Raw genomic sequence first — 20,223 nt, 5'->3', positions numbered from 1 at the left:
TTATCTTTGATTCTGTGTTGGGTGATTAAAACTGTTGCTGTGCAACACACCACAGCCCTTTGTAGGGGGATTTTGACAAAGGCTACACTGGCTATACAGTAAGAGTTGCCAGCTAACTGTTCACTTGCTGAAGTCACAGCAGGTCGTGGCCGATACAGGTTTCAGCCATAGTGCATGTTAAAGAGATTATGACAACGTTGTAATTTTGGTAGTTGGTTCTGAAAACAAGAGGCACCACATTAAAGCTTGTCATCCAAGTGCTGGTGAATAGGCAGCCGTGTGTCATGGTGACTGCGCTGCCATCTGACCGATACTATATAACGCAGAGGGACACAAGGACAGAAACTCGCCAGTGCTATTTCAGTTACTTTCCAAAACCCTGGTTGGGGCAAGGCCTGCAATTTCAGCCCCTGCTGTGGTCGAGGAAATCAGCCCTTTCTAATTATACAGTGCTGCCCCAGGATGATGTAAAAATGATTACAGTCCCATGCATGCTCTTTCCTCCTCATCAAAGTGAAGGTCCAGTGCCCACGAGGACATGCCCAACCCATAAAAAGAGTTCAATATTATTTCAAGACATTGATTCAAAAAATTTATATTAAAGCACAAATCAATTATTTGACCAGGTCAATGTGAGTCAATCATAAATGCGTAATCCAACCAATGCTCTGTCTCGCTGTCTCCTACATTGGCAGCAAGGCCGTAACGATAGACAAACTATACTTCTTATTAAGATTTCACAACAGGGAAATGTAAAGTCTACCTAAATGCATGCTGATCAGAGCATTGTTTTTGCCTGATAATCAATTGCATGCCTCCTTGTTTCTCTTGCAATCTGACTGCAATATGTGGTGACAGTCAAACTGATCATCTGTCATATATAAAAATCAACAAAATAAAACCAGTTTCTTCTCTAATGCATGGCCTCAGTGTCCTATTTTTCCGTTACTAGCCTACTAGGTACTGGTCACACAGCTAAATTGTTTGAAATGTCTTTCATGGGAATAAATCTGGATAGTGTCTTTCTCCTCTCATGTAATTCTGTACCATGGAATGTGATCTGTCACTCATTGTGAGGGAACAGCCCCCCTGACAGATATAGGCACTCTCCACTGTCCAACAGAGGTATACCACATGGCTTCATGCCAGATAACAAATAGGCAGCATATAAAACTTAAAAAAAAAAAAAGACTATAGTGTCTTTTTTGGGAGCAGCTCTGTTCTAAACACACTTGTGTGTCACCACAATGGTTTAAAAAGAAATACAAATGATGTCCACAACATAAGAATTACCACTTGTCAAATTGGCACCCAATTACACTGGTCAGCTACACATTAAAACCCTATATCAAATATTGTGTTGGACCCCGATATGCCCCCATTAAGGTGTGGAATCATAATCATAATCATAATAACTCTGAAGGTTTCCTTTAGTATCAAGCACCAAGATGTAAACAGTAGGACCTTTGAAGTCTTGGAAGCTGAGGTGGGGCCTCCCTAACTTGGACTTATTTTTCCAGCACATCCTACAGATGCTTGATTTGTTAGAGATCTGGGTAATCTGGAGGTCAAGTCAACACTTTGAACTCTTTGTCATGTTACTCAAACCATTCCTGAGCAATTTGTGAAGTGTGGCAGGGAGCATTGTTCTGCTAACAGAGCCCATTGTTGCCATGCTACATGGTCTGTAACCATGTTAATGTAGGCATTAGGTTTCAAAGCAACATTCAGACAACAACAACAAAAAACAATATCCAAGGTTTTCCAACAGAACATTGCCCAGACCATCATACTGCCTCCTCTAGCTTGTTTGCTTTCTTTCCATGGTACCAGCTGGTGCCATCTCTTTCCCAGCTAAACGACACACACAAACCCAGCACACGTTGTACAACATAAATGTGGTAAATGGTCCAGGCCTGACACTCACATGCTTATTGTAGGTGCTTTCAGCAGCAGACACCAGTTAGCATGGTGCCTCTATTATCCTGCAAGTTGGAAAACACTGTTCTGATATGTTTCTCCCATAGCCAGTATTAAAGTTTTCAGCAACAAATGAAATAAATATGCTTAAATGTGCTTTTATTGAGCAAACTGCATGTGAATACCCAACCAGATGAACGGAAAATTCATTTATAAATTACATTGCAACTGTAGGAAATTAAAGTTTAATTCCTCCTGCTCACTGCCCTTAATATATTTTTCTTCTAACCTCAAAAAGACATCTCTTGACATATTCCTCTCATTTTCTCTCCGTTGCCATCAGATTGAACCCAATTATTCTGACAGTATCTGACTACTAGCTCCATCTCCACCAGCTACAGCTCCACCACATGGTGTGAATGCATGGCCCATGTATGCAGAGCTCCATCTGATGGGTCAATGTTCCCATGCTGAGTGTGAATGCATGACACATGTAAATCCCAAGGCCTGTTAAAGCTGGCATTGGCAAGTCTATGCAATGCAGCAAGGTCTCAAAAATCCTGATTTATGCCACAGACAGAATACCTGATTTGGTGGAAAGAACAGTAGTGTGTCTCTGAGCTCGCCCTGTGCCTGTAGCATTCATTTCAAACCACCTTGACTGATACAAAGTAAAATGTTTAAAGTGTAAATTACAGTACTGGCTGTTTAGACAATATGATGCCGTTCTGTTTTCTCTCCATACACATATACTGCACACATACACAAACAAATATTAGCTTCTCGCTGGTTAATTTTATGGCCTACAGAGAAAATGAAGAAGGACTATAATGAATGCAGATTCTTTCAGTCAACACACAAAGCACGATGACCATAGGACAATCCACCAAAGAGGAGAATTCTTTCGCTAGACTGAGTGCCAATGTGGATTCCCTGTGTACTTCCGAGACCAGGGTGACAGTCTCACAAAAGCTGTCATGGTTAACACACAGCAACCCACAGGGAGGCGAAAGAGCCAGACAACAAAGACTACAGAGTGGGGGAGGGTCTTTGGTATAAGTCATCTATAATGTTGAAGGACAAATTAGATATAATATGTTAATAACATGCAAATCTTCCCGTTTCAAAATTCAAAAAAAATTTTGAAACAAAAATGAGTTGCTAAAGCAAAGCCATGCTAAGCCACATAATCTGTGAAAAACCATGGAGGCATCACTGCTTTTCCCTTGAGGCCATTCTAATTTCAGACTGCTTTACTCAGCCAGTGGTAGCCATAGAAACAGTCAAAATACTGTATATTAGCCTGACTAAAGACTGTGAAACACAGAACGATGTAAGTGATAAAGAATAAAGCAAACGACTGTGTTAGCACACTTGTTTAACTTTCATTCACTTTGATTTCTGGTGTAGAAGAAAGCACAAAGGAAACAAAGGGCAACCAATGCGACACTTCTGTGCAGCAGTTTTGTTTACTTTTCTTTGCATTATATTAGTTATACATTAAACCTATTTTTAAAAATGCTCTATTGTATTTATCTCAACTATTCAGAAAGCAACATTTAATTCTGTATGAAATTTTGTCAGTGTGGTACATCCTGTTCACCAAATAATTACTGGGAGAAACAGTGTAACTTATATAACGTATCTACATTATCCCAGAATGAAAATTTCAGAAAACAAGGTAAAACCAGAATGTTTTGGCAATGCCCATTTGTTAACTACGTCATGGGCGATACTAGGGGCAGCCACATAAGCAAAGCTCATGTAGTGTTTTCTTAAACCATGTCAAAGCAATAGCTAATCCTATCTGGATGTTTATCACTGCAGATATGCGACCACACGGATAGATTTAAGCATATTGTCAAAGTGCTCGAGTACTGCTGCAGTGTGCATCCACGTCTGTCTCTTGTGCCTGCCCTGTATAATCAAGTCCAAGGAGCACTTGTTTAGGAATTAACTGCATGGCGATCACCACTAATTAATGGACTTGCAGGCCGACAAAGAGCTACTCAACAGTGACTGTCCATGACCCAATTCCCAGTCAAAGCCTTATACTGTATTATTTTTTCTTACTTATGATATGCCATCATTTGAATGCCTTAATTCTAACGTGAAGAGCAGGATTTAATGTTTAATTAAAACATTTCTGTGATGTTTATTGATTCTGTTGCACCGAAAAACTACTGAACCAGGACCCCAGAACCTAGGTGAGAATTTTGCGCAAACTATTAAGAAACTGCCAATAACTCTCCTGTTTTCTACTAACAAATTTAAAGTTTGCATTCAATCATCAAATTGCACTAACTTTCCAGTTAGCTAGAGACATTGTATTTCTCGTTCCAAAGAATTAATCATCTATGCTGGTGGTCTCTGAGGAGAGAAAACAACTCTGACAGCGTCTTTAGTTTTAGCTTGTCAGAAACGGGAACGTTTCTGCAGCTCTAAATCCTCAACTCAAAGTCTTGGGCTCTTGATAATGAGAACAAATTAGCAGTTTTACACAACGTTAAGATGCTGTGGGCAAAGTAAGACTGTCAAACATTTTAAAATTAGAAAGACAGAGACTGTCTAGCTCCATCTTTCCCTCTGATACACAGCTCTGCAGTAACTCTGGATCTCTGGAATGCCTTTCCCAACGGCCCCAGGGAAAGAGCGAGTGACAGAGAAGGAGTACGAGTGTGTCTTGGGGAGAAGAAGGAAAAGAGAAGGGGGAGGTAAAAGCTAGCACTGGGCAGGCACCATGACATTTCCCATTCCTCTTCATAAATCGCCAATTTAAGTGGTTATGGGGAAAAAATGTGAGCCAGTCAGTATCTTTATCGTGTTTTATTTCAGGGTTTGTGACAGGGAAGCAATAGAAAGGCCAATAAAGGGACTGACAGTAGAGAAATACTGTATGTCACATAATAGTAGGAAATGTCAGGTGGAGCAGATTTTAATTATACCATGGTCAATGAGTAAGAGGATATTCCTAGAAATGCCAGTGAACTGCTCTGACCTACCCGAGGACAGTTCTTACAGAGGGACCAGGCAGGTGTGCACAATCCTAGCCTGTGATTGCACACAATTGTTAAACCTGCATAGACCTACAAACTACAGCATACCGAGATCCCACAAAGCTATGATGTGTGTTTTCGTGGCATCAATCAATCTCACAGTTGCTGCCGAGTACTATTCTCAAGTTAAATGCAGAGAAAGAATTACTGGCTTTCTACCTCTAACATGTGGCAGGTAAGAGGTAATTGTGGGTTCAACTGCTCAAAAAGTGCAATAACATGATTTGAAAATCCCATGTTTTGCTATTTAGGAGGAGATAATCTATCAAACTACTGTGCTGGTTTCTAAAGTAACATTGGATTGGTTCATTCTGGTTCAGATACAAACTTTTGTACGTTACCAAATCAGGTAGAGTAGGGGTTGTTTTTAGTGAAGAGACAGAAGAAAGCACAGCAGCAACACAAAAATCCCCCTCTATTATCAATTCAATCCAAAGAATTGGACCCCACAACAAAGACATGAACACACAAACCTTCATCACAAACACGCTGAATTATTTGAATACACACGTGGACAAAATTGTTGGTACCCCTCAGTTAAAGAAGGAAAAACCCACAATTCTCACTGAAATCACTTGAAACTCACAAAAGTAACAATAAATAAAAATTTATTGAAAATTAAATAATCAAAAACAGCCATCACTTTTGAATTGTTGATTAACATAATTATTTAAAAAAACAAACTAATGAAACAGGCCTGGACAAAAATGATGGTACCTCTATAAAAGATTGAAACTATTTGACCAGAGTGACATGATTAACTCAGGTGTGTCATTTAATTGACATCACAGGTGTTTCCAAACTCATAATCAGTCAGTCTGCCTATTTAAAGGGAGACAAGTAGTCACCCTGCTGTTTGGTGAAAAGGTGTGTACCACACTGAACATGGACAACAGAAAGCGAAGGAGAGAATTGTCCCAGGACATCCGAAAAAAAATGATAGACAAACATCTTAAAGGTAAAGGCTATAAGACCATCTCTAAACAGCTTGAAGTTCCTGTGACAACAGTGGCTCATATTATTCAGAAGTTCAAGACCCACGGGACAGTAGCCAACCTCCCTGGACGTGGCCGCAAGAGGAAAATTGATGACAAATTGAAGAGACGGATCGTTCGAATTGTATCCAAAGAGCCCAGAGCAACCTCCAAAGAAATTAAAGGTGAACTCCAAGGCCAAGGTACATCAGTGTCAGATCGCACCATTCGTCGTTGTTTGAGCCAAAGTGGACTTCATGGGAGACGACCAAGGAGGACACCACTGCTGAAAAAAACTCATAAAAAAGCGAGACCGGAATTTGCAAAAATGCATGTTGACAAGCCACAAAGCTTCTGGGAGAATGTCCTTTGGACAGATGAGACCAAACTGGAGCTTTTTGGTAAGGCACATCAACTCTATGTTCATAGACTCAAAAACCAAGCATACGAAGAAAAGAACACTGTCCCTACGGTGAAACATGGAGGAGGCTCAGTAATGTTTTGGGGCTGCTTTGCTGCATCTGGCACAGGGTGTCTTGAAAGTGTGCAAGGTACGATGAAATCTGAAGACTATCAAGGCATTCTGGAGAGAAATGTGCTGCCTAGTGTCAGAAAGCTTGGTCTCAGTCGCAGGTCATGGGTCTTCCAACAGGACAACGATCCAAAACACACAGCCAAAAACACCCAAGAATGGCTGAGAGAAAAGCGTTGGACTATTCTAAAGTGGCCTTCTATGAGCCCAGATCTGAATCCCATTGAACATATGTGGAAGGAGCTGAAACATGCCATTTGGAGAAGACACCCATCAAACCTGAGACAACTGGAGCTGTTTGCTCATGAGGAGTGGGCCAAAATACCTGTTGACAGCTGCAGAACGCTCATTGACAAATACAGAAATCGTTTAATTGCAGTGATTGCCTCAAAAGGTTGTGCAACAAAATATTAAGTTATGGGTACCATCATTTTTGTCCAGCCCTATTTCATTAGTTTGTTTTTTTAAATAATTATGTTAATCAACAATTCAAAGTGATGGCTGATTTTGATTATTTAATTTTCAATAAATTTTTATTTATTGTTACTTTTGTGAGTTTCAAGTGATTTCAGTGAGAATTGTGGGTTTTTCCTTCTTTAACTGAGGGGTACCAACAATTTTGTCCACGTGTGTACATGTTAAATCTGAATTACTTGATCTAATCTAACTTCCCTTTTTCAGGATTCGATTCAATCAGGTGGCTAGAATCCGATCAGATTACTTCTGAACAACTGGGTCCCGATATCACAACAGGAAATTACTGTGTTCTCAAGAATAACAGCTCTATTTCCAAACAAATGTGTCACTGGATGGATTCATTCAATTCTACAGATATTGTAGTGAAAAGAAAATGATACACACGATCCAAATGCAAATGTTTCACCATCCCAATTCTAAATGAACCAAATGGCTATACTAAATCGCCAAGGATTTGGATCTGTTTCAACTTGAAAACAAATTAGGGCAAATCCACTGTCCAGAGTCCTGGCTGGAGAGTTATTGCTATTCATGCCACTATATTGTGTGACCATGAATGTCTCTTTGCAGGCATTCTCAGTACCATACTCTTGACAGGTGGGGCACACTGTTCACTCCAACAATAAAGAAATAAACCTTCTCACCTCCAATCAAATCTGTTACAACACTATTCATAATCAGAGCCTTTTGAGAGAACACACACTTACTCAGTAGGCTTTGATGTTGTCTGCTTTGACATTGTATACCTTAGGTAGTAGTAACCTGTAAGAGATTTTACCTTCTATGGGTATGACTAAAGGCTTTGTTGAGAAAAAAAAAAGAGTTAATGTAGTGGCCCACAACATAACAGCTGCACTCCATCTATTTAAACTGTTATAATGTTTCCTAATGTTGTTCTTACATAACTCTCTGCTAGCATCTCTGATCAACAGTGTAGGAACATAAGGATGTTTTATGAACTCAACTACAAAGGCGTGATTTGTAGTGTTGCTGAGCCAAACATGCAATAATGCTTCTACAGCAAAGCATAAAAATTCTCACGTGGGTCTTACATGAAATTAATTGCAACAATGTCCTCTACGATTCACACAAACAGCTGCTACAGTATAAGCAAAGGACAGACGGATGACACATGTTCATGATACGATCAAATATTTTACTGCTGTGAAACCAGCTCTGGAGTCACTGTGTTTCAACATGGATGATTCACAATGCAGCCTGGTAAGAGAGAGATTTTCAGATGTCCCATGTTCTCTGTTTTTGTCAGTCAAGATATTTCTACAAAGTTCTACAATTCCTGTTGTTTATCTGTTAGAAATATGAATAAAGCAGTTCTGAGACAAAGGGGGGATTTATTTCCAGTCAAAAGTGCAATGTGGTTTGGAGTCGTGGGTTGCCATGGAAATCTGGTTTAACAACAGATTTGGATTGCCATTAGCACAGATCATTAGGCAGAGCTTCTTCTGGGGCCAGGTGAGGTCATGAGAACACCACTAACCTCTGGACAACAGTCTGTTCAGTGATGTTAAATGGAAAAGGATGCAGGACAAAGGCTGCCTACCCAATCCTTCCAAAGACCCTAATCCCAAAAGCAAACATGGACTAGAGGAAAATCTTGCAGCTTTGTGCCATCTTTGAAAACCCTTAATGGTAAATCTGTGCGAATTCAGCAGCAATCAATCTTGCCTCATTTGATTTGCTACATGAGATGGTAGGAAATTCTTTTGAACCACTAGCACAGTGATGATGTCTTGACTTATCATGAAGGTTAAAATAAAACTGAAGCTGTATTATCCCTTCTGACACCAAGCAGGCCTCTTCCAGCAGCCATACAGTTTTCACCAGTACTTTTATAGGCTTTAGTCGATTTCACAAAGAGAGTTTTCAAATGAAAACTGATCCTAAAGTGGCACATTTAAAATAACATAAATGTAAATGTGAAGAGGGAGCACTCTATGCAAACCAGTCCTCTTTGCAATCAGCACTATCCCCAGTTCCTTTGAGGCTGGGCACAAAGGAACCAAGGTCATTAGTTCAGACTGTCTCAAACCCTCCTGAGCGAGGGATGGCAAGACATTCATCTGCAGAGACAATTACAAAAAGAGAGTCTCTGTGTTCAGAAATGCAGAACAGAGCAGTGCAGAGTAAAGTAGGATTGAGGCGAGAAAAAGGGGGCCCCAAGCCCAAGACTGAACAGAGGTCTCAACAGACACCCACACAAACTTTTCAGTCAGACACTGTGACAGCATGAGTTGGTGTCTGCACAGAGAAGGCAATAGATGAGAAAAACACATCCCTCAAAACTCTTGGAATATTATCAAAGTAAACTAAAGCAAAGTCAGGCAAAGAACAGACTGAACGTAGCATGTCCTATGGGTGACAGGATGGCCCTCGAGATAAAACGGTAGACTTCAAGTGCTCATTTAGATCACAGACAAAGGTTGTTGAAGGTATGAAAGCAAAACGGAAAATCAGACAGAAGGAATGTGTCTGCTCAGGAAGGTCACGCTGTAATTAGAAAAACCTGCAACCCACTGACCTCTCCAGCCAATGAACTGCCATGACAGCCACTATCAACCCTTCAAAGACCAACTAAGAACACGCTGGCATGTTAACTGATAAACAGTTTTTCCTACTCTTTGAAGTAGCAAAAGAAAGTACTTGGCGATGGATGGGTGAGGGGTGAGCGGTAAGGAAGTGGGATGTGGGGGTCTTCTGCATGTATTGTTGCATGTGCTGTATATGACATCACCCTGCATCTAGCGGATCCTCACGTATTTGTCTGACTTCTTGTTCATTGCTGCGCACACACTTCCAAGGTCAAAGCCACCATCGATGCTGAGTATCTGGGAACTAAATTAGGGGAGTGGTTACAGGCTACTACAGCAGACAGTGGGCCACTGGGAACCTGGAAGCATTTCTACAAATTCCTGCCAGAAGCCATGGGGAAACAAGAGCAGTGCCAAATTTAACCAATAAGCAGAATTTATGGAGAGTCCCAATAACATGTGAGCCGATCAGATTGCGTCATAAACCCCTCCTCACATACCTCTCTGATGTCAAATGTCTCCGTTGACCACTTTACAAAACTGACAATTTGACATCCACAACCACTTTACACTGTAATTTGATGGATGTACAGAGGTGAGAACAAGGGATTACACTTCTCTTTCTTTTTTTCCCCATTAGTTATGTAACCACAGCACTTTGATGTTCACAACTCAATGTCTCCCAGGAAAGACTGTCTGAAAATGTGCACCAAAATCCAAGTTTTTAAGGGATACTAAGCCTCCCACCCTTCACTACAATGGGAGGCTTTTCACTCACACCTTCTAGAATTGCCATTCAATTGAAGTATAAATAGGTTTTGATTTCCAAGGTGGTTGGAGAGCACACTGCAGGAATTGCTCCTGAGGGACCATAACTCCAGTGCACTTAGTTCTCCTCCATATTGCTGGGTGGATATCACTAAAAGACTTATATTTCAACAATTACTGTCAAACAACTACACTCATCAAGACTATAATGAGACATAACAGCTTCAGATACAGTGGAGAACCATATTCACAAGTAATATTTTTGCCATTATGTATTTGTCTATTACAGCAATTAAGACAAATTGTAAGTAAAAATGCACGTATGACTGTCAGGTGTCAGAGAGTGAATCTTCTCCCAAATCTTTGTGATCAAACAATCGTTTCCATGGTTTGAAACAGAACCGAGTCAATCAGACTTCTGTAGGAATTAAGAATCCTTAACAGTCAAAATAAAACAGCAACAGAAATGCAGGCAAAACAGATGAGACTGGCATACTTGTTAAAGCCACTGTAAGTGTACTTAGTAAATTGCTCATTTTATTTACACATTTCTTTGAAACATGAACCTGCTCCTGACAACCACTACACTTGTCATTTAGAGTAAAATTATGAACACGACACATTATTTGTTGGTTGATAATAACAGAACAACATCATCTTCTCAGAAAACCATCTTTTTTAATATGATGTCGAGGTAGTGAAGTGAAAAAGTGGAAATTCAGTGTAATTATTAGAAAGACTTCAACACCTGCCATGTAGTGGAACTCGAAAGGCGGTAATTCAGACAGAAGACTTTGAATACACAATATGTTCTGATAAAAATCAATGCTTCTTTATTCCTTTCTAATTAAGTGCTACATATTTTAGTGTTTTTCAGGCTATTGGCGAAGAAATAAAAGGCAAAAAACAAAAAGTTGTTCTCAAGATTGTTCATAATACAAGTGTAGGTTTTCTTGTGAACGTGTACTTGTCACACGCACATCTGACAGCATGAACAGTTATTAGGATTGTCTGACTGCATTTTGACAACTAAAGGTAGATTTATAAGCATGGAATGTGATCAGAAAAGGATTAGCTTCATAGCCTTCATTCTTAGAAGTCTTTAATCATGTGAAGCCATGAAAACCCCAGTGAGACTGGTCAACCAGGTTCACTGCTTTCCTCAAGAGCCCTTATTTTGCTTTCATAGGCAGAGACAGGGAGTGTCTAATGTGGATACACCTGAGGTTTGTGGGCGTATGTGTCTGTGTGTGTGTGTGTGTGTGTGTGTCTGTGTGTACTTGTACATGAATGTGTGTGTCAGTGAAAGATGTGGTTTGAGCTACGCCCTGCTAATCGTTGCCTGCTGGCTGCACAGTGCTTTGATAGTCGCGTAGGTCTGTGCACTCAATGGTCTCCTTTGTAAATCAGGTGCATTCTTTTGCCACCATTTTAAGCCATACAACAACTGTCTGGACATGAATATCTACCCAAACGTGACTGGGAGCGAAAATGGCACAAAAAAAACGAAGAAATATTTCACAACTTTGACCAAACTCAATAAAAATAGAAGAGCAAAAGATGGTAAATTAGATATAACCCCACATGTCTGCAGAGGTGATTTAACAATCTCTTTGATTATTTAGACTTAAAAGCTCAATCGTCACACTAAAAGTCAAGTAGAGCCTTACAGCTTAATGTGTTTTTTCAGTAGGAAATGTTTTCCAAAGGGAAAATCATGGGCTGATGATAAAGCAGACAGTGGTTCTGGTTTGAGCACTAGATATTATGGTTAATCAAAGGACGTTAATAATGTGTCTTGAGATTTGCTTGCCTCCATCTCCGCACACATTTATGTCTCCATAAACGTGAGTGGGATAATGTCATGTCTGCCTGTCTTTCCTGTACAGGTCACATATTATATGTGATCTTTAATCTATGAATCTTGTGACTGACTGTCTGCAACTTGTTTGCCTTCACAACATTTTGTGGAAATAAATTTACCAAAAGAACAGTTTGTCCTTTGTTTAGTTCATAAACATCCGTATCGGTGCTAATAAAAGCACAGAAACACTGCACTTCGTTGGCTAAATACTTCCTCTACTCCTCTATTGCTATGCATACACAAGCTTGATCCAGCAATTACATCAGGACTACACCATAAAAGGGAGTTTTCTTTACCCTTACAAGCCACAGTACAAGGAGGTAGCATGCCTCAAAATGGCTGCGGTAGATATGGATAGAGAAGAGGCTGCCACCCAGACATTCACTGAGAAGAACCAGGCTTACACATGCACTCAGACACTGAAACATGTAGCAGACGCTGTACTGAGATGTGTTTGTTAATGTCAGAGTGGAGGGTCAGCAACCATATGTCAGAGGGAGAATTCACTGTGATCGTAGTCTCACTCATGTTGGAAGACTGCGCCGAAAGCAGCACAGAACAAATACCTCAGACTGGAAATGAAATCTGCTTCACAAATCATAGTAGCATGAGGCATCTCATTTGCAAGAAAAGAATGAAGGAAAATTTTAGGTCAAAAGATAGGTGAGTGTTTAACTAATGTCGTCTTCCAGATGAGCAAACATAAACATTTCCATTTCTGATCACCCACAAGAAAAAGCCCATTAATAAACTGTCATAGCCACAACAACCACTAACAAATAAAAAGCTATTTTTCTTTGAACTGTCCATCAAAAGCTCTTTCTTCCTCGGACAAATAACTGCTCAGTCACCTGTGGTTATTGTTTATCAAGGGAAGTCTTCCCATAACAGTCAAAAATCCTGATGCAGCAGCTGAAAGAGAAAGAGTAAAGACAACAGCGAAGGAATCTCTGCAATGTCAGCTGCTCTGCTGAACTGTAAACCCCCCCAGACAGGGAATATGGAAAACTGAGATTAACATAAAAGACAATGTAAAATATTAAAAGAAAAATATGATTACCTTTATCACCACCTTATTAACAAGTTTAACCAATACTGTCATCCCAGGGTTATTTAAATTTTTAAGAGGCAAGCAAAATCCCACTTTGTAACCAATTTGCTGTTGTCTGACCTTTAGCAACAAATCACTGTTTCATGTCAAAACACCCAAGAAGCTCACAGAAAACTGCAGAGACAGCATGTACCACTCACCACCACAGCTGAGGCAACAGAGTACTTCATGGTCTCTCTCTCTCACACACACACACCTCTACTTTGTGCATAGGTCCACTACACCATGAGCATCCTTTCATCTTTCATTTAAGCTTGCTGAAATTAAAAATAAATGCTCTCAATCAGGTATTGCTCTAACATGATTAGAGATTTGACATTTCTGCAACACATTGTTATTGTGCAAGTTGTTTGTCGTCATTTCTTTATGTTAGAAAAAGAAAGCCCATCCATACTGTGACACACTTTAATGAGAGCGGTCAAATGTTCACTCTCCATCACTTGAAATGAGCACAGAAGTGTCATTTTCTCGGCAGTGATTCGAAAAAGTCCAAAAAGTCAAGAAAATACGACGAGCCTTATCTTGCTCTTGGGTTCACAGTGAATGTAGGAGGCAAGGAGAGACCGCTGTGTGTTTTGTCAGAAAACTCTCGTATTGGACAGTATGAGACCAAACAAATTAAAAAGAGAGAGATTTTACATCCCAGATACGTCAAGAATCCACTTGACTTCCTTCCGAGAAAACTTGTTGAATATCGTAAGTGGGAACATTACATGGTAAAAGCCAAGGGTGGGAATCTTTGGCACCTCACAATTCAAAAAGAATTACGACTCAGGGGCTACGATTTGATTATGAATCGATTATTGATGCATCTTTAATTTACGTATATTGTAGAGTGTCAGGATAGCTGTGCTGGTGAAATAGCATCAAGATGGGATGGTGTATCCGGCCCTCCAATGTATGGCAGCAGTGCATACATTACATTTAACGTGGCTCTTGTCCAGTGTCGCTTCAGTCGTTGACGGTTGTAGAAGCTGAAGCATTTCCTGCTTTAAATTAGAAGGAGCTGTTCAGATCTCATGGCGAGGTGGGGTGGCAGTCAGCCAGGTTTGTTTTACTCTTGGTGCATGTTGGCGTGTCCGTGTGACCGCACTTCTTAGTTCCGCACTAGGGCTGCAAGTAACGACGCGTCGACAAGTCGTCTGAGCGCGGATACGTCATCAAAAGCGGAAGTGGAGCGCGCAATGCAACAGAAATCACCTTCCGACCGGAGTGCAGAACACGGACGGACGTCGGCACTGCATCGTGCATGTATTATGTATGCACAATGCAGCGCCGACGTCCGTCCGTGTTCCGCGCTCCGGTCGGAAGGTGATTTCTGTTGCATTGCGCGCTCACTTCCGCTTTTGATGACGTATCGCGCTCAGACGACTCGTCGACACGTCGTTAGTTGCAGCCCCTATTCCGCCACTATTTAGAACTTCTGTATTTCTTTAACAGATTTTTAAATATTAGAAATTTGGACATTTGTGACTCGATTCAGATTCGTCCACATCCGAATTGCGATGCATCGAAGAATCGGAAATTTCCCCTCACCCCTAGTAAAAGCTGTATCAGTGAACAACAAAGAACAAACAGCGTCATACAAGGTCGCATACAGAACCGCCAAGTGCCCAGAAACCACATACACTCGCTCAGGAATCTCATACTCCCCTGCTGCTCTTGATATCTTCATATGGTGTCAGCAATGAGTGATGAGACAACTGCCACAACATTGTTCTTTTGCCCCCAATATGATGTTTTTAGGGCGCAAAAGTTTTTTGTCCGCCAAAGGAGGCCTGAAAGAAAAGTTTGAGAACCACTGCTGTAGGTGAAACTTTGGAGCAGATGTAGTTGCTCTTCTCGGTTCAGCCAGGTGCGTTTGTGGTTTCTGTGTTGGTATGACCAAACAAACTGAGAAAGCCCTGCCAACTGGTGGTGGGTGCATATTGTGTGTACAAGGGCTTGTGTGTGCTGGGAGTTCGAGGAACAAACAGCTGAAACTGTTATCGGCTTCCAAGAGTGCACGGCAATCTATGTTAGTGTGATTAACACTGCCGTCACCCACAAAAGACAGACAGACAACTGTCCAGCAGCTGTCTCAAGCAGCCAAACTCACTGAGCGGGAAGACCAAGTTGGAAGGTTTTCAGAGGTATTACCCAACCCACGCAGTCACACAGTCATCTTCAGCAATTAAAGCGGAGTCAAAAATGCAGTTTCTTTAGGTCACATCATGAACTGGGAAACTCATGAACACTCACAGGGAAACAATAACAGTACGTGGTCATACAATTCACTCAAGACAGCGAGGCTTTAAAGGGAGGCCGTCAGTGGGGCCTCTATGAAGGGAAAAATGGGACCACTCAAGCCACTGTGCCAGAGAGAGCATTTAATCTGAGTGGAAAATTCAGACTCACGTGTCCATCCAAGTGTGGGGATGCACTAAGTTATGAGCTTGTAAGTTCATTATATTTAGGAATGTCCCTGTTTACTTGTTTGTGCTGGTGAAGAGAAGCCATTTATTATCTGTGCTATGGGCTGCCGCAATTCACCTCAGTCCAGATGTGCTTTCACAATATACTTCACATGAATCATTTAACAGACTAAAAATGAAACCTAACTGTCAAGATGTAATTTGTTTTTTTTGGTTCAAACTGTTCCGAAACTGCAATATTAATAAGTAATACTGTTTTCTTGTGCCCCAAAGAAAATCACAGCCAAGCTGAGGACACCTTCTACATTTAATATTTATAGAATTACTACTATTACCTCTGAACACTGCCATTGAAGAATGTTTGGATCAAGAGGAAAACAGGATAAAAACAACTTCACACAAATTTGCCTCGTGGAAAGACACTTGAAAACAATTTGATCAACTTAAACCAATAATCCTCAAAGCGAGCAATAGATCCTCAGAGAAAAAACAGTTAAAGTAATATTTGATACTTTAAGATCCGTCTTCCTGCAATCCCAAATCTATTAGCTGTACTGAGGCCTACTTCTGTAACCCAGTTACAGTTACCACGCTCTCGGAAAATGTGAACATCAAAGGCAACTGGTCACAGCAAACCCACTCCTGGAATGGCAGACCATAAAAAAAAGTACTTAAAAGGGATTAAAATGGCCAATTCCAAACAGATTCCTTACAGAATGATGCTAAGAAAGGCAAATGTGGAGGAGGAGGAGGAGGAGGACGAAGGATCTAGGAGGAGTGCAAGATGGAGAGACTAAATTAGCAAACTGTGTGTTTTTTGTGGTCTTGGCAATGGGGAGATCCCAAAGGAGAGCTAATGACTGTAGTGGTATCTGGCATGGAGGCCAAGTTTCCTTGACTGTTTTAAGGTTGCCTCCAGTCCATAGCCACCAAGTCATGAGCAACATATGCTGAGCTATCTTGCAATTATACCATTATCAAGGTCTTTCCTCCCACTTATTTCCATTATATGTTGCTGAGCAGATTTTACAGGACTTCGGGCCTTCTGGGCCTTCTGAGGGAAGCAAAGTCTGTGCAGTCTGGCCTCTAAGAATGCTAGAGGGACTGTGAAAACAACAGATTTGACTAATAAACACAATTTTCATTGATCTGCATGAAACTGCTAAATCTGCTGAGACAAAAATTATTATTCCTACCAACTGTCAGGCATAAAACGCTAAAAATTATTGCCTCAAAAATCTCACAAAGCATGCTGCCCCTAAAAAAGTAAACTAATCTTTAAACAATTCAGCAGTTTAATCCTACCTCAGCGTGCCAAGGAAATAGAAAAGTATATAATGAAGTGTGTGGCAAACTGCATTTCAAACAACATTTCATTATGACACACATTTATTTTGCAAATCTTTTGGATCAAAATAAAATCTCTATTCAAGCAGCGCAGAAGGTGTAGTGATTATTTTATGTGCAATATGGTACTATCTTCTCTGAGAGACAATTAACTCTACTGCAGCATACCCAATGTGATTAACACGCTTCACCATCAGGATTTCTGTGTTGCTCAATTTCATTTAGAGCCGAAGGAAAGACTTGAATTTACAAACAAGTTCTCTTCTTCAAGGACAATAGAGAAGCAAACATGACATGGTGCAATACGCAATGTCAACTAAGAAATATCGCCCTTGCTAAGTTTCTTAAGCACCATAACCAAGACTTTTCAAAAGAAATGTTGCTCAAATTTATGCCATATTATCCACGTTTCTTTGAGTCCTGCTAGATAAACTGTTAAGCCTAAAAATAAAGAGATGTGCAGTCAGGATATCTGTCCTATGCCAAGGACAACACTGAGGTAAGTGACCGCTGCTAGCCGTTGTACATCTGTGACCTCTCATCTGTCTTAAGAGCCCTAAACAACAGAGAGGAGTGTCCAGATTTTATTGTCCCAGCATGAGAAAGGGAGACAGTGCTGCTTTGGCTTGATGGATGAGGTCCAACTGGGAAGTGAGGCTGGGATAAAGAAGCTGTATCCCGCCATAAATTCTGCTGCACCCAGCCTTCACATACACAGACCCTCCTGTGCTTAAGTGTACATATGTGTGGGTGTGTGTGGATAACAGAGAAACTGTATTATCAGGTGATTCATTCATGTGAGACAGGTTGCGACAGCTTTATAAAAGGCATTACCAACAATACAGCCCTCTCAGTCTGTACTGTACTGGAAGAGTGGTGGAGGTGGTGTGGTGGAGTGGAGTGTAATAAAGCAAGTCAGACTCTTTCCCCTTTAATTTTAGCACGGGGTGCTGAGTGAAACGATCACGTCAGACAAGGCAGAGAGAGCAGATCTATGACACATGTACTACTGTTACACTGAGTGTTTGAGCAGACTGCTGACACCAGCTCTGAGGTGGTAAAGCAAGTCCAGGCAGGTAGATGCAGTATAAGCATAAATGGTCAATTTGCTATGTCAAGACAGATCAGCGGAGGGGGCCCATTCAACGAGCAAGAGGCGAGTCAACAATGTATTGCTGAGACTGACTCATTATTAGTCATGTTGGAAAATTCGACGAATTTCCAAAGGAAAACAGCTGTTATGACACAACAGTCAGGCTGTATCTACAGTCAAAATTACAGATAGCCTCCCATTTTGAACTGAAAGTTATAGACGAAACAATGAAATCAGGATGCAGTGGGATGTGTCACTGGTGTGCGAGGGCTCACACAGCTGTAATTTTCTCCATATCATCCCCTAACAACAGTGCAACAAGAGCTTTATACTTCAACTATGTATCTTGGGCCTTTCATTGTGCCTGTCTGTGGCATAAAGCTTTGTAATAAGAAAGGAGCACTAACTTTTTTCATAATCATAGTACATATTGCACAAGGTGCTTTATTCAATTCCATTTTAACTATGATGATAGCGTTTACAACAATCTTTAAATGAAGCACTTGAAAAAACACAACCCAAAAAACGTTGAACTTTGCATAGCTTCCACAATTTTATCTCGTGATTTTGTTAGCTTCGGATTTAGGCCTTTAGTTTACTTTCTGTTCTCTTGTAGTTCATTTTGTTTCAAATATTTTTATTAAATTTTCCATACATGTCATCCATCAAGCAATTCCATCATCTTTTTCTTTGTTTAATCGAATACAAGAGAACAAATAGACAAGAGAAGAAAGAAGAGCCAGAAAAAAAGAGAGAAAAAAAGAGAGAAGGACAATAGAACCCTCTTGTAGCTCATTTGAACTTACTCAGTGTTTTAATCTCAGAATTTTTACAAAGAACGCTGGTATTTAGGACATATAAAGTTTAGTCAGGAATGAATTTATCAAACACCGAGAGTAGGGTTGGTGTCTGAGTCTTGGGGGGTTTTGAGTGTCTGTTTTTCTGGAAACTCGCTTGCTGTTTTTTCTTCCCGATTTTACACATACCTGAATCCTTCTTGCTCCCCTTGCCTCCATCTCTGTTCTTCTTCAGCACTGCTTTGAACATGGCAAGATTCCTGGAATCCTTTCTTTTGAGCCCCTGGGGGAAGAGAAAATAAAAAAATATTCATTCAAGCACAGCCACAACAAGACAAGTGACACTAATGACATTCCAGTTGTTTCATGGGAAAAAAACAGAGGCATTTACCCCTCTTTATTTGAAAATAAGATAACCACTGACACCCTAGGCATCCACATTGTTTTGTATTTAAAACTAACCAAACAAGATAAAATACGTCCTCAAAAAACTAACACAGCGATGGCAAAACAGTGCATATCCGCATTCCATACTGCTGAGCTGGCCACCCGACTGGAGTTTTCCCACAGAGCTTCCAATCCTGCAGGTCATCAGTGGAGGGGCGCATGGAAAGAATGCTCCAATATTTAAACAGAAAAGGACACGTTCTGCTATCTTGTTATGCAGGAAAACACTGAGTCAAATGCCCTGAATTCCACATGTAATTGATGCTATGTGGCTGAACTTGGGTGTTTACAACTGATATCCGTGGTTGTTCCCAAGCTAGTGCGCATTTTTAATCCTTGGAGTTAAATGGTATAACATGAACTCAAGGTCCAGCCTGGATGTGCTTGTTTGCTTTGGAATCATTTATAGCTGGACAACGGTAAAAACATTCCTAACCCAGCTCAGCTAAAACAGTTAATTTGTGGGATTCTTGGTTTGTAACCCTCTAAACACATTATAAGCTCATACAGTGTACTCGACTGTATTAATAGCATCAGAGCAATCTTTTCCAATGAAGAGAAAAGAATGGTTTCAACCAAATAGGGTATGCCATCTGCAAACAAACACAGTTCTCAATCCCAGATGCCAGGCTTTAAATATCTAGGCCTTCTTACTGCTGCTGTGAGAGTGGCTATTGATTTGCTTTTTTATCCTTGATGGTGTCAGATGAAATGGTGAAGCAAAGTCTCCATCAAGTGGTTATGGGAGGTGGAGGTGTATGGGGCAAATCCTGAGGAGTCTCTGGATCTTAACTCAGCACCGACTGGTCAAAAAAATAATGTTTTCATTGAATTTTATTCCAGCTACCCGGACTTATTAAATTTTTAGCTTCAT

The 20,223-nt window shown here is 40.6% G+C and overlaps 1 protein-coding gene across 2 annotated transcripts in view; it reads right to left on the bottom strand.

The window, feature by feature from the left end:
* tanc1b (tetratricopeptide repeat, ankyrin repeat and coiled-coil containing 1b) overlaps positions 1 to 20,223 on the bottom strand; it is a 109,271-nt gene that overhangs the window by 78,668 nt on the left and 10,380 nt on the right. For both annotated transcript variants that reach the window (XM_022218483.2, XM_022218491.2), the window contains exon 2: positions 19,092 to 19,185. In XM_022218483.2, coding sequence (XP_022074175.2) covers positions 19,092 to 19,152 — 61 coding nt within the window. In that variant the 5' untranslated portion in view covers positions 19,153 to 19,185. The remainder of the gene's footprint in view (positions 1 to 19,091; positions 19,186 to 20,223) is intronic.

This window comes from Acanthochromis polyacanthus, chromosome 14 (assembly GCF_021347895.1).
Source record: "Acanthochromis polyacanthus isolate Apoly-LR-REF ecotype Palm Island chromosome 14, KAUST_Apoly_ChrSc, whole genome shotgun sequence".
NCBI classification, from domain to species: Eukaryota; Metazoa; Chordata; class Actinopteri; family Pomacentridae; genus Acanthochromis; species Acanthochromis polyacanthus.
This window is presented reverse-complemented; position numbering and strand designations above follow the sequence as displayed.